Source organism: Solenopsis invicta, chromosome 1 (assembly GCF_016802725.1).
Source record: "Solenopsis invicta isolate M01_SB chromosome 1, UNIL_Sinv_3.0, whole genome shotgun sequence".
NCBI lineage: Eukaryota > Metazoa > Arthropoda > Insecta > Hymenoptera > Formicidae > Solenopsis > Solenopsis invicta.
In genome coordinates, this window is record NC_052664.1 from 9,496,754 (window position 1) to 9,512,085 (window position 15,332).

General features: G+C 34.3%; 1 protein-coding gene across 1 annotated transcript in view; it reads left to right on the forward strand.

Annotated features, from left to right (window-relative positions):
- The window catches only part of LOC105198770 (catalase), a 50,204-nt gene extending 36,324 nt beyond the window's left edge, over positions 1-13,880 (forward strand). The window contains exons 5-8 of the mRNA XM_039446300.1: positions 4,469-4,648; positions 4,735-4,926; positions 4,998-5,234; positions 13,037-13,880. Of these exons, the coding sequence (XP_039302234.1) occupies positions 4,469-4,648; positions 4,735-4,926; positions 4,998-5,234; positions 13,037-13,438 (1,011 nt within the window). The 3' untranslated portion in view covers positions 13,439-13,880. The remainder of the gene's footprint in view (positions 1-4,468; positions 4,649-4,734; positions 4,927-4,997; positions 5,235-13,036) is intronic.
- Positions 13,881-15,332: the final 1,452 nt, after the last annotated feature.

Below are 15,332 nucleotides of genomic sequence, written 5' to 3' on the forward strand. Positions count from 1 at the left end.
GTATATCCGAATCAGCACACAATATTTTTTAAATGTTTTTTTAATATTTATTTAATATTAATTATTTATTGTAAAATTTATTATAACAATAATATTTATTAAACATTTATTAAATATTTATTTAACATTAATTAAATATTTAAAATAATGATTTAGAGAGAATATAAATTTAATATTTATTTAAGGTTTATTTAACATTTACATTTTATTAATTAGTCATTTAAAATAATAATTTAGGGAAATGTTTATTTAACGTTTATTTAATATTTATGTTACATTAATAATTTATTTGCAATAATGATTTAAAAAAATTAATTTAATATTTTTTAAAAATTAATTTAGTATTTGTTTTACATTAATTTTTTATTTGAAACAATAATTTAAAAAACATTAATTTAACTTTTATTCAACATTAATTTAATATTTACTTTATACTTAATTTTTTATTTAAAGCACTAATTTCAAAAACATTAATTTAACGTTTATTTAACATTAATTTAATATTTCTTTTACATTAATTTTTCATTTGAAACAACATTTTTAAAAATATTAATTTAACACTTATTCAACAATAATTTAATATTTATTTTACATTAATTTTTTATTTGAAACAATAATTTCATAAACATTTAACATTAATTGCATATTTTATAACAATTTAATATTAATTGCATATTTATTTTACATTTATTTAATATTTACTTAATATCGATTTATGTTTAATTCAAATATTATTTAACATTGATAGATATTTATCGACTTGATAAATTAATAACATGTAGCTGTCCGCTGCCGAAATTGCGTGTTCACTGAGATTTTTAATATATTTAACGTTTTTAATATATATATATATACCGGGTGACCCATTTTAAAATATTATTAGAACCCCTAGAATATTTCAAAAACTAAGCATTTTCAGCAAAAATGTTTCAGACAAAAGTTATATGGTTTCGAGGGGGACATAAGTTGGTGTTATTAATTTGACCTTGAATAGTTGCTTGAAGGCCACGTAAAAGTCACTTTTAATTTTTTAAATGGAACGGCCTACTTTTTATTACATGTTCTTGTAGCTTATCTTGAGACGTTTCCAAAACACTATAAACAAATGTTTTTTTGTTAAGTATTTTTCCAGTTGTGAGGCTTAAAAGTTAATTTTTCAAGAAATACACTTTAGATAAAAAAATTAAAAAAAAACAGGTGTTTAATATTTTTTAAAATGCTATGTAATAATGGCTATATTTTTTCATACCGCCGGCTTTAGCGTTACCCGATGTACACCGCGAGGAGGTAGCATGGTCGGATTTTATACATCATGTAGCCTTTAAAAGGGCTGATGTTATAATTGATCTTTTTAACCCGTTGTGGTTACACTGGGTCTAGATGACCCAAGGCCATATATAGTTATACAGGGTGTTTCAGACCACCCGTACACCCCTTTTCTCTTCGCAGGATTAGGACCAATCAAAAATATGTTATTAGGATTAGGACCAATCAAAAATATATATAGTTTTTGACACAAAAAAAAATTTCTTTACATTATTTTACTCCTTCAACATTAATTTATGTCATTTCGTGATTTTCATTACAATTACCAACTTCAATCTTCAAAATAAATATACTTTTTGAAAAGCTCGATATAATACTATTTTTTCCTTAAAAGTATACTACTTCTGGAGTAGAACCCCGGTAATAACTTTGATTTTACTCAAAAATTAGAATTTTCAGAAATTTTTTAGTACAAAATGGCATTTTTCAAAATTTTTTTTTCTCGTGTCGTTTCAATATTAAAAAATTTAATAAAGGATACATAAACGATTTGATTACGAAGAAGAAGTCTTAAACTTCATTTTCGTGAAGGATTTGAGTCGATTCATCAAAAGGTACGCAAATGGCAACTGTTTTTTTGCGTCGGGTCAACTGGACCCAGTGTAACCATTACGTTATTTTTTGGAGGCGTAACCACAACGGGTTAAGCAATAAGGTGCTCAAAAGTGGCACCGTTAACCTGTTGACAAAGCTAGATTCGGCGTTGAAAATCAGTAACAGTATGCAGAAGTACTCATGAAGTCAGAAGCAGACTTTAAAAAGTTTTCATCGTTTTGAATTTGCTGTACTGCCCACTGACAAAACAATTGCCGTTCTTTGAGGTTCTGCTCATTTAACGCTTGGTTCAAGGACACATGAGTGTTTACATTCTATCCACACTGTATCCACGTTACATCCAAGTAGTTACATCTGAACCTTAAAGTCAATAAAGTCTTTTGTTTTGTGTCTTCCTTGTGTGTGAAAGTTTTCATTATCTGTTACTTCGATTTCTGAAGAAATTGTTAGATTTACATCATCTGAGAATCGGGCGGAATGGGTAATTACTCTCCGAATGAAATCGTGGATATTCTCCTTGTTCTAGGAAAATGTCACCGTTTTTTTAAAAGAGCAGCAGTATTGTATCGTAGACGATATCCTATGCGACTGCATCACCCGAATGCTTCCGCAATTCGCAAAATTGAATCAAAAATTTGAAGAGGAAATATTCGGCGACAACGAAAACGACGTATGTTCGACGATTATTGTATGAATGCGCGCTTTCTTACAGTTTTGGCGGCAGTTCATTTGAACCCTAACATATGAACGCGCCAAATTTAAATTCAAATTGGTATCCCAAGAGAGACTGCGCGAAGATACTTGAAAGTTGTGAAGTACCACCCATACTATTTGTCCTTGAATCAAGCGTTAAATAAGCAGGATCACGAAGAACGGCTATTGTTTTGTCAGTGGACAGTACAGTAAATTCAAAACGATGAAAACTTTTTCAAGTTCGTAATGTTCACTGACAAAGCCACATTTCACAGTGATGGATCATTGAATCGACACAATAGCCACTGGCCCCCCGTAAACCCATATTGGATGCAGCAAATCATCAACACCGCTGGACCGTCAATGTGTGGTGCGGAATTGTAAATGGCTACCTCATTAGTTCCTATTGTTTTGATAACACTGTCAACGGTGAAAGTTACTTGCAACTGCTAAGAGACGATCTTCCATTTTTGCTAGAAAACGTTGATCTGCATACAAGAATGAGAATGTGGTTTCAGCAAGATGGTGCTCCTCTACATTTTGCACACGTCGTGAGGAACTACCTTAACGAAATGTATCCTGAAAAGTGGATAGGCAGAGGAGGTCCAATTAAATGGCCATCAAGGTCACCAGATTTAACTGCTTCTGACTTTTACTTGTGGAGTTTCCTCAAAGATTATGTCTATCGAGAAAGACCAACCACCAGAGCCGATATGATAGAAAGAATAGCGTGCAATAATATCTCACGCGATACTCTTCTGCATACTGTTACTTATTTTCAACGCCAAATCCAGCTTTGTGAACAGGTTAACGGTGCCACTTTTGAGCACCTTATTGCTTAAAAAGATCAATTATAACATCAACCCTTTTAAAGGCTACAAAATGTATAAAATCCGACCGTGCTACCTCTTCGCGGTGTACATCGGGTAACGCTAAAGCCGGCGGTATGAAAAAATATAGCCATTATTACATAACATTTAAAAAATATCAAACACCTGTTTTTTTTTAATTTTTTTATCTAAAGTGTATTTCTTGAAAAATTAACTTTCAAGCCTCACAACTCAAAAAATACTTAACAAAAAAACATTTGTTTACAGTGTTTTGGAAACGTCTCGAGATAAGCTACAAGAATATGTAATAAAAAGTAGGCCGTTCTATTTAAAAAATTAAAAGTAACCTTTACGTGGCCTTCAAGCAACTATTCAAGGTCAAATTAATAACACCAACTTATGTCCCCCTCAAAATCATATAACTGTTGTCTGAAACATTTTTGCTAAAAATGCTTAGTTTTCGAAATATTCTAGGGGATACTTTAAAATGGGTCACTTGGTGTGTGTGTGTGTGTGTGTGTATATATATATATATACACACACACACACCAAGTGACCCATTTTAAAGTATATATATATATATATATATATATATATATAACCTAATCGACCGATTAATTAATTGGGATTAATTGGTCGATTAGATTAATCAGAGTTTGATTGAAGTGGTCTTAAATGTCTAAGTAAACGTAATCCTAAAAAGTCGAAAATTATAAGTATGATGGTGATGACATCAAAATGTAGAGCGTAAAATCCTGTTTAAAATGATATTTTATTCATTAAAAAATATTAAAGCATTTTTGAAATATTCGAGTTATTACTACATACATGTATATGCAGATGACCGTCCTAAACCAATTAAGAATAAAAAATTGTTGTTTAAAACTTAATTTAACGTCTCCTTGTTAATGTACTTTTGTATAGTGTTCGACTTACTAACGCCTGCTTGCAGCTTGCTAGAATAAGTTATTGTAAACGCATTGGTGCATAATATATTTCTTATATTATGAAAACTAGATTATAAATTACATTGCAAAGACTATACTAATAAAATCTTTTTTTAGGATGCTGATATGTTCTGGGACTTTATCTCCCTCAGATCCGAAACAACGCATCAAGTTATGTTCCTCTTCGGCGATCGTGGCATTCCTGATGGATATCGTCATATGAATGGCTATGGTTCACATACGTTCAAATTGGTAAACAGCAAAAATGAAATGGTTTACTGCAAATTCCACTACAAGGTTTGTTTCATATATTTAAAAAAATAACACGTTATTTAATATCTATTTAATATAACTATCCGATTATAAATATTTATTGCTTTCAGACTAATCAAGGGATCAAGAACCTTCTTGCAGAGAAAGCCGCCGAACTTAGTGCTTCTGATCCTGATTACTCGATCAGAGATCTTTACAATGCTATTGCTAAGGGTCAATATCCGTCCTGGACATTCTACATCCAAGTGATGACCGCTGAACAAGCAAAGACCTTGAAGTGGAATCCGTTTGACCTGACAAAAGTAATTATTTTTTAACATACTTAATATTTTAACAGACATTTTTTAGAAAACTGTACAAATTTCTTTTATAGGTGTGGCCACACAAGGAATATCCGCTGATACAAGTGGGAAAATTAGTGCTAGATCGCAACCCCGAAAACTACTTCGCCGACGTAGAGCAAATGGCCTTCGATCCAGCGCATATGGTACCTGGTATCGAGCCGAGTCCCGATAAGATGCTGCAAGGTCGACTCTTTGCATATGGTGACACTCATAGGCATCGCCTGGGTCCGAATCATCTTCAGTTAGCAGTGAACTGTCCTTACAAGGTAATATTTTTGCAATATATTAAAATAAATTAAATAATTTTAGTACAATACTATACCAGGTAAAAAAATTTTTATATATAATTATATGTACACCTACGGAATTTGATTCTGTCCGTGGAGAAATTTTCTAAACTGAGAAGTCACCACTTTCTACATATTCGCAGTTTATAATTAATGTAACGACTAGAGCTTATTGGTCGTTACGTTAATCATAAACTGTAAGTATGTAAAAAGATAGCGTCTTCTTAGTTTGGAAAATTTTCCCATGGACAGAATCAAATTCCATGGGTGTACACCCAGCATGTTTGATTCTGTCCATAGGGAAATTTTCCAAACTAAATAGTCGCTATCTTTCTACGTACTCGCAGTTCATGATTAACGTATCGACCAATAAGCTCTAGTCGTTACATTAATCATGAACTGCGAGTATGTAAAAAGATAGCGACTGTTTAGTTTGGAAAATTTTTCCATGGACAAAATCAAATACGCTGGGTGTACGTAATTATATACTTCTTATGATTATTGGCACCCGTTCCCACGCCAACGAACTGGGAGCGTTACGGCCATTCCTCAAGTAAAAAATGTTGAACATAGAAACAAAATTGCAAATTATGCGTTTAAGCAAAATTGGTATTAACAAGCAAAGTCAGTATTAAAAAACAAAATTAGTATAGAAATTAAAGCACGAAAGACAACAATAGTTGTCTCGGCTTGCCAATTGTGATGCAATCGACGGTTAAAAAAATATGTTGGAAACGAACAAACACGTCCAAATACGTTAACGACCCCAACGACCCCAAACGGACTCACGTAATTATATAAAGGGGGCGGATCACGATAGCACACGGGACCGATAGCACACCACCACTCACAGTGCCCGATGCTTAGAGTTTTTCCGTTGGTTGGGTTAGATAAGTCAAGATGATTCGTTGGTGGGCTATTGCACCGTGCGCTATTGGATCCGGTCCTATATAGAGTGTTCCAAACCAATGTATACAGATTATCACAATGAGGTAGAAGGGATTGAGGTAAATAAAAAAATCTAATACCCAGACAGCACAGGATATCCTATGGACATTCGTTTCGTGTCCATTTCTGGTCAGGATACCCTGGACTACTATAAGCTATCCATAGGATATGTATTTGTGGACAATCTAGATATCCCTAAATGGACACGTTTGCATGTCTATATGCTATCCTTGTTCGTTCTCTATCTATCAACGCCATCTATATTCGTAGTTTTGCTTCCGATCTCTCTTGTCTTGTTGTTGCCATACTACTCAATATTGCTCGAACCCGTGAGCGTGTCGAACATGTTTTTCAGTCCGGTCCGCAAAATTTGTGAGAATTGCTGATGGTACCAGCCAACATGTACTTCGCGGTAAGCATTGTTGTTTCTGTGTCTTCGATATCGTCGAAAAGCGTCTCGGTGATGTCTCTGCCGTTTTACAACTTCCGAGCGCTCCGACGATCATCACTACCGACTTAACTTAGCTACGTTACCGGAAAACGTGGCTCTCACAAACAAAACAATAATAGATTAAGAAAAGTTTTGACCAACTTGGAGGAGGGTATGTATTCTGTGCACGCTTTTTGTTCTTAATGATAGTTATCGGTGTTGTTGCATAAATATTTTACACAGCAGAAAAGCGTAACAACACCGATATTTATCGTTAAAGACAAAAAGCGTGTACAGAATACATACTCACTTGCATATCGGCCAAAACTTTCTTATATTTTTTTTTGTTTGTAAAAGCTTCTTGGCGACGTAGAGTAAGCGGTGATGATTATCGGAGCGCTTGGATGTGGGGAAAACGTCTCGTAGAGGCACCGCCAAGACGCTCTTCGACTTAAATTAAATTCAATTTAATATAAATAGTAATATTTCTAATTCCTATTCGACATGCTGAGTTACGACCGAAATTAATTCGGCGCACATTCTAGTTGAATTCAAAGAAGTATATAAAATCACACGAATAAATATAAAGACCTAGTTGCGACCGAAGAAGGCTTTCTTACTATCATTGTGTTGTTACACTATCGGTCCAAAACATATTTATAATAAAATTTTATGTTGAACAGTGCTCCACACACGCACACGCGCGCACACGCACGCGCACGCACGCACACACGCACACACGCACACACCACGTATAAAAAGAACGAGAACGAGTATTCGTCTCGAAGTTACTATAACCAGTTTCTAAAAATTTTACTGAAGTATGAGCTGGGAAATTGGCCGCGGTAGCGCCTAGATATAAAGCCTGTGGCCACATTTGACTTACGAGAAGATCCACCGCGACGTGGCCGCCTAGCGGTGGCGTCAGCACTCACTTATTAAATTTATCATTTCAATCCAAAATTACAGGATTTTATAAATTATGATTAAATAGAATTTTTATGTGATGTGAAACGCTGACAATTTTTGTGTGTCATTTTTAAATAAAGAGATATTTTGATAACAACACTATAAATCATATTAACAAATTTGTAAAATTGTCCGAAGACTATACTTTTTTTGACAGTTAATAAACAACTGTCAAGAAAAAAAATAGTTTTTGAACAATTTTAAAAATTACTTAAAATGATTTACAATGTTATTTTATCAAAATAGCTTTTTATTTAAAAATAGCACGCAAGAATTTTCAGCGTCTCAGCATATCACTTCTCGCTACTAATGTCAGTATTCCTAAATGTAGTCGCTGTGAGTATTTAGGATTCTTAATGCAACTGATTAAAAATTTTTAAAAATTTTTATATTATGCATTACATTTAAACAATTTATAAAATTAGAAAAATAAAATCTAATATATAATATATATCTATAAATTTTGAAAAATTAATATAGATAGTATAGATGTTGACGTATAAGTGTCAAATAGATTACATTACATTCTTATTTAAAACAATGCAAATAATACTTTTAAACATTAATTTTTAATTTAACTTAATTTAATTTCTTAATGCAATTTTTAATTACTTTATTTTTTTATTTAATTTTTAAATTTTATTGAACTTACAATTTTTTGTCGGTATTACTATATAACTCAACGAGAAATGACCTATCGAATCAATATCGAAATGATTTTGACATCAAATTGATATTAATTTGATGTCAATTGACATCAATTCTATTATCATTTTATTATAGTTTCTGCAGCGCTCCATTTTTCTATGCACCCAATAACGGAAACCTAAACATCTAAATAATTTAAAGCATGTTACCATGTAAATAAGTTTTTCTATACATACAATTAAATATAATAATAATAATTTAATTTTCTGTTTCATACATAATTAAATTTTAAATTTCGATTACCGGTAAAAAATTGTTATGTACAAAATATATGTAATTATATATAAAATATGTTCATATATGTTTTCTTATTGTTTATTTATTTAAAATAATTTTAAAAATCTAATTTTAAAAAATTACATTTTTATTTAAAACAATACAAATAATACTTTTAAGAATTAACTTTTAATTTAATTTAATTTAATCTCTTTTAATGCAATTTTTAATTAATTTATTGTTTTATTCAATTTTTAAATTTTATTAAACTTAAATTTTTTTATCGGTATTATTTGACTAAACCTATCAAAGATTGTAAATGTTGTTGATGTCTGATTGACGTCGATGCAATCAACGTCAAATTGTTGGAAAACATCAACGTCAAATTGACGTCGATGTCTCGACTTGGAAATGTTTTAAACGCCATCGACGTAAAAATTGACGTCGATTTGACCTATCATTTTTCCCTGGGGTGGGCGGTCGTACAGCTCAGAGGAGTGACTGTTTGTTTCTCCGCGCGCTCTTATTCGACTGACTTTAATATTTTATTATTTGAAAATGATTGCAAATATCGCAAAATGGTATTAGACTTTTTGATTTATCTCAATCTCTTTTACCTTATCGTGATAATCTGTATATATTGGTCTGGGACACACTGTATATTAAATGTCTATATATACAGAGTGTGAGATGAAGTTTGCCCGTAGTCTGGTCACAGTATATACAGTAGCGACAGTAGCCGTCAGCTTCTTGGATGTCAGTGGTCCTCATCACGTGATTGTCAGCCATTTTGACGATTGTATAGGAGAGCTATATTTAAACTCTTTATTCGACATTAATAATTTGCCATAAAGATTGTTTTCAGTAGAATTATAATTTCAATATCCTTAGAAAACCGAAAGAAACTTATTTTATTTTCTGTCCTTCCAAAAATATTTTTGCACGTAGCAAAAGCATAAGAATAGCCTCCTTTTGCATTTATATTAAATTATAATAAAATAAATGTTATACTCAGCTTTACTAATTTTTACACTTATGTTATTTGCCGGCATATTGTCGCAGTTTAGTGCAGCTTAACTACGAGGTGTGATCAAAACGTAAGGTGACTTTTTGAATTTCGCGCGCTCTGTACACTCTAATTTCAAATTTTTTTTTTGTGTTGGTACACTCGTCACGATCATATGTTCACAGTTTTGACTATATAGCATGTGTTGTTTTTATGTGAGAGGCATAAAGGTTAGACTCGTGTTTGCGTGCTCGGCGATTTTTTGCTGTTGAAAATAATGGAGCAGAGAGTTTGTATTAATTTTTGTGTAAAAAATGGTATTAAGTGTTCAAAAACTCTTGAAATGTTGACAGTGGCGTACGGTAAGTCAACTTTGAGCAAAAAAAATGTTTATAAATGGTATAAGTTAGTTCAAGAGGGCCGAAAAAATGTTAACGATGAACCTCGCTCTGGACGCCCCAGCACGTCAAAAACCGACGAAAATGTTCAGGAAGTGAAAGAAATTGTGTTGAAAAATCGTCGAATCACGATTAGAGAAATAGCTGATGATCTTAACATATCGTTTGGCTCGTGCCAATCAATTTTAACGGATGTTTTGGGTATGACACGTGTGTCAGCGAAATTCGTTCCAAAACTGCTTAATTTTGATCAGAAGCAGCATCGCATGAACATCGCCCAAGACATGTTGAACGACGTCAATGATGATTCTGATCTGCTCAAAAGGGTTATAACTGGTGACGAAACATGGGTATATGGTTATGACGTCGAAACCAAAGCCCAATCATCCCAGTGGAAGAGCCCAGGAGAGCCAAGACCGAAAAAGGCACGCCACCCAAGCAGAACAACAAGTCAAAATGACATCAAAGTGATTCACAATTGTGTCAAAATGACATCAAAATGAATCGTAATTGATTGAAAAGTGACTTTTAATGATCATTTTGCAGTCACTTTGACATCATTTTGACATCTTGATGACTCCCTGTTCTGCTTGGGCAAGTTCGTTCGAATGTGAAGGTTTTGCTCACAGTTTTCTTTGATTACCATGGCGTTGTGCATCAAGAATTCCTACCACAAGGTCGTACGGTAAACAAGGAGTATTACCTTGAGGTTATGCGGCGTTTGCGTGAATCAATAAGAAAAAAACGCCCGGAAGTGTGGAAAGAAAATTCATGGATTCTGCACCATGATAATGCACCTGCGCACACATCGTTACTAGTGAGTACTTTTTTGGCCAAAAACAATACTATCATCATGCCTCAGCCACCGTATTCACCAGACTTGGCCCCCTGCGACTTTTTCCTCTTCCCAAAATTAAAAAAGCCTATGAAAGGACGAAGATTTGCGACGATTGAGGAGATTAAGGCTGCATCGCTGGAGGAGCTCAAGGCAATACCCAAAAGTGCATTTCAGAAATGTTTTAACGACTGGAAAAAGCGCTGGCACAAATGCATTGTATCAGAGGGGGATTATTTTGAAGGGGATAACATAATTTTGGATGAATAAATGAATATTTTTTTATAAAAATGAAAAGTCACCTTACTTTTTGATCACACCTCGTACATATGTGATATTATGTGATATTGGTATGACAGTCCGCCATATTTTTGGTTGTACAGCCAACGCATGTGCAGAAGGAATTTGACTCATAATTTTCTCCCACCATCGCTACTGTATATAGGGTGTTGAAAAAAAGGGTCACATATTTTGATAGCAGGTAGTGTTAAAAACAAGAAAAAAAGGTCTAATTAACATGGGTCCTAAGACTAATATCTTCAAAGATACAAGCTATCCTGTTATTTGAACTCTTTGTCATTTTCTTATTAGTTGTGTCATCTTTAAAATGTAATGAACAAAGGAGTTGGGGAGAATGGGGTACAATGGGAATATCTTTTTTCTAGGTGTCTTAAAAAATAAAAAAATAAACAAAGAGAGATAAATTTTTATTTTAACATAAAATGGAATCTATAATATTATCTTCCATAAAAAAACTGAAGTAAAGAAACTGAATGTATGATAACAAAATAAAAACTATTTTTTTTATAAAAACCAAAAAATTTTAATTCTGACTTGGCATTAGAAGAGTTGCTCTATGTGATTGCCATTTACTCTCATGCATGTTTCAGCCCTACGTCTTAGAGAATTACGCACTCTTTCAAATCACGTTTATTAACTTTATTTCTCTCTCCTGATATTTACGTTTGGTTCGTAATAGATACTACAAGCCTACTCTTTTGTTCATTATATTCTAAAGATGACACGACTAATAAGAAAATAACAAAGAGCCCAAATAACGAATTAGCTAGTATCTTTAAAGATATTAGTCTTAGGACTCATGTTAATTAAACCTTTTTTTCTTGTTTTGACCAACACTACCTGTTATCAAAATATGTGACCCTTTTTTTTTAACATTCCGTATATACAGGATGTCCCAGACCAATGTATACAAGGTGTCCCAGACCAATGTATAAAGATTATCAGGATAATGTAGAAGGGATCAAGATACTATAAATAAAAAAGTCTAATATCATTTTGCGATATTTGCAATAATTTCTGAGTAATAAAATATTAAGTTCAGCCGAATAAGCCGTAGGATCGCCCACTGCGACCCGATTGTAGGCAACGGTAAGTGGCGCGCGGCAAGGGAAAGGATAGCTTGGCACCGCATCGCGTCGAGCCGGGCGGTTTTACGGCTCAGACGATCAACCGTTTTCCTCTCCGGGCGCTCTTATTCGGCTGACTTTAATATTTTATTACACGAAAATTATTGCAAATATCGCAAATTGTTATTAAACTTTTTGATTAATTTCGGTCCCTTCTACCTCTTCGTAGTAATCTTTATACATTGGTCTGGGACATCCTGTATAAATTATTACAATAAGGTAGAAGGGATCGAGATAAATCAAAAAGTCTAATACCATTTTGCGATATTTGCAATTTTTGAGTAATAAAATATTGAAGCCTTGGCGCGGTGCGGAGGCATGAGGGAGCGGTGTGGTGTCAAGCTATTCTTTCCCTCGCCGCGCGCCATTTACTCTTGCCTACAGTCGGGCAGCGGTAAGCGGTCCTACGGCTCAGGCGAGCGATTGCTTGTCTCTTCGTGCGCTCTTATTTGGCTGACTTTAATATTTTATTATTCAAAAATTATTGGAAATATTGCAAAATGGTATTAGACCTTTTGATTTATCTCATTCTTTTCTACCTTATCGTGATAATCTGTATACATTGGTCTGGAACACCCTGTATATATAATTATGTTAAATATATTAATATTTAATTTTAATTATTAAAAATTTTACATTTGAGAATTAAATATTAAAATAAATCGCACTACTTACATATTATATACAAACTAATAAGATATATTTTATCAATATTGTATTATTTAATGTTAACATTAGATATAATAATATTAATATAATAATTATTAATTATAATTGATTAAAATATATGTTACTGACATTATATACTTAACTTCTCGGTTAACGTAACTTACTAATTTTGTAGGCAATTTCCGCGATGCATTACCAACGGGATGGTTTTATGCCGATATACAACCATGGTGGCGCACCGAATTATTATCCGAACAGTTTCTCCGGACCAAAGGAGTGTCCGACCGCTCGCTCACCGCCATTCCACGTAAGCGGAGAAGTGGACCGTCACGATCCTATAGATGAGGACGACTTTGGTCAAGCTAGTACTTTTTGGAAGAAAATTCTCGACGAGCCGGCTAGAGAGAGATTGGTGCAGAACATGGTCGGGAGTCTACGTAATGCCTCGACGTTCATCGTTGAACGAGCTGTACGAAACTTTGGTCGGGTAGACGTCGATCTCGCGCAGAGATTAACGGATGGTTTGCGCAAGTGCGGAATGCACATTAATGCTTTGGGAAAATCAGCCAATCTCTGAAGAGGATCTCTCATTTTGTATCATAACATATCTACTACCAAATACACAATAAATACATACTAAATATTAAATAATATATACTTATAATACTTTGTATTAATTGATACACGTTTGTCCGATCTTTGCTGAAAATATTTTTTTTTTTGCAGTCATATGCTGCTTATAATCGACAATATTTCATTCTAAAGTTATTTAGTTCTATAATACCATTTTACAAGGGTGTAGGTAATTTTAAAGTTATGGTGCCTTTTTACATACACAAACTGAATATAAAAATTTAAAATAAGCAAAAATTCAGCATTTGGTCTAATAATTTTTAAGATATTACGTTTTGCTGCAGTGATTGTTAATTGTAACATTGTATAAGAATATCTTTAACGCTCTTTTAAAGAGGGAACATATGTTGGGGTTTTTATCTAAATAAAATTGGAAATTGCAACAAGTGAGTGTATTTATACTCTGATACTTCTGTACCGATCTCAATGTTTGCCTTTATACAAAAGAATGTGCGCGCGCGCGTGCGTGCGTGCGTGCGTGCGTGTGTGCGTGTGTATGCGTGTGTGTGCGTGTGTGTGCGTGTGTGTGCGTGCGTGCGTGCGTGCGTGTGTGTGCGTGCGTGCGTGTGCGTGTGTGTGCGTGTGTGTGTGTGCGTGTGTGTATGCGTGTGTGTGCGTGTGTGTGCGTGTGTGTGCGTGCGTGTGCGTGCGTGCGTGCGTGCGTGTGTGTGTGTGTGTGTGTGTGTGTGTGTGTGTGTGTGTGTGTGTGTGTGCGCGTGGGTGTGTGTGTCTAAGAATGACTACAGGGACTTTTCAAATAAAATGGATATTTCCGGGACCTTTGGCTGTTGCCAGGTTGGACCCGGATCTTTTTCGGATTAAATGTATGTTTTCAGGTCCAACCTGGAATTATACACTTTATGTACAAAAAGAAATATAATCTTAAATATTTAGGATATTAATTTCAATTTTATCAAAAAAATGATACTATTAGAATATACGAGGTGTGTTCAAAAAGTATCGCGAATTTTGAATTTTCGCGGGTTACGTATATTCGAATTTCGATCTTTTTGTGGCGTTATGTTGGTACTCATGTCTCTCACTTATGCCGACAAGCTCGGCCATTTTGAATGTTCACTTAATTCTTGACAGCTGCTTTGCTTGCACGTGTTTTGGATCGTCTTCGATTTTTACCTATTCAAAAAAATGGATCAAAGAACCTGTATCAAATTTTGTGTGAAAAACGAAATTAAGTGCGCGGATGCATTCCGAATGTTGACTGTGGCATACGGAGAAGCTACCTTGGACCGAAGCAACGTTTATCGGTGGTACAAAATGTTCTCAGAAGGCCGAGAAGATGTGAACGACGAAGAGCGTGCCGGACGCCCGAGCACTTCAACAACAGACGAAAAAATTAATGAAGTGGAGAAAATGGTATTGGCCAATCGTCGAATCACCGTTAGAGAAGTTGCTGAGGACCTAAACATATCGATTGGCTCGTGCCATTCGATTTTTATCAATGATTTGGGCATGAGACGGGTCGCCGCGAAATTCGTACCAAAATTGCTCAATTGCGACCAAAAACAGCATCGCATGAACATTGCTAATGAGATGTTGGACTCTGTCCGCGACGACCCAAATTTGCTCCAGAGGGTCATAACTGGTGACGAATCGTGGGTTTATGGTTATGACGTGGAAACCAAAGCTCAATCATCTCAATGGAAGCTGCCGCACGAACCAAGACCGAAAAAAGCGCGCCAAGTTCGGTCGAATGTGAAAGTTTTGCTGACAGTTTTCTTCGATTGCAGGGGCGTGGTGCATCATGAGTTCTTGCCACAGGGTAGAACGGTCAATAAGGAATATTACCTGCAAGTTATGCGCAATTTGCGCGAAGCAAT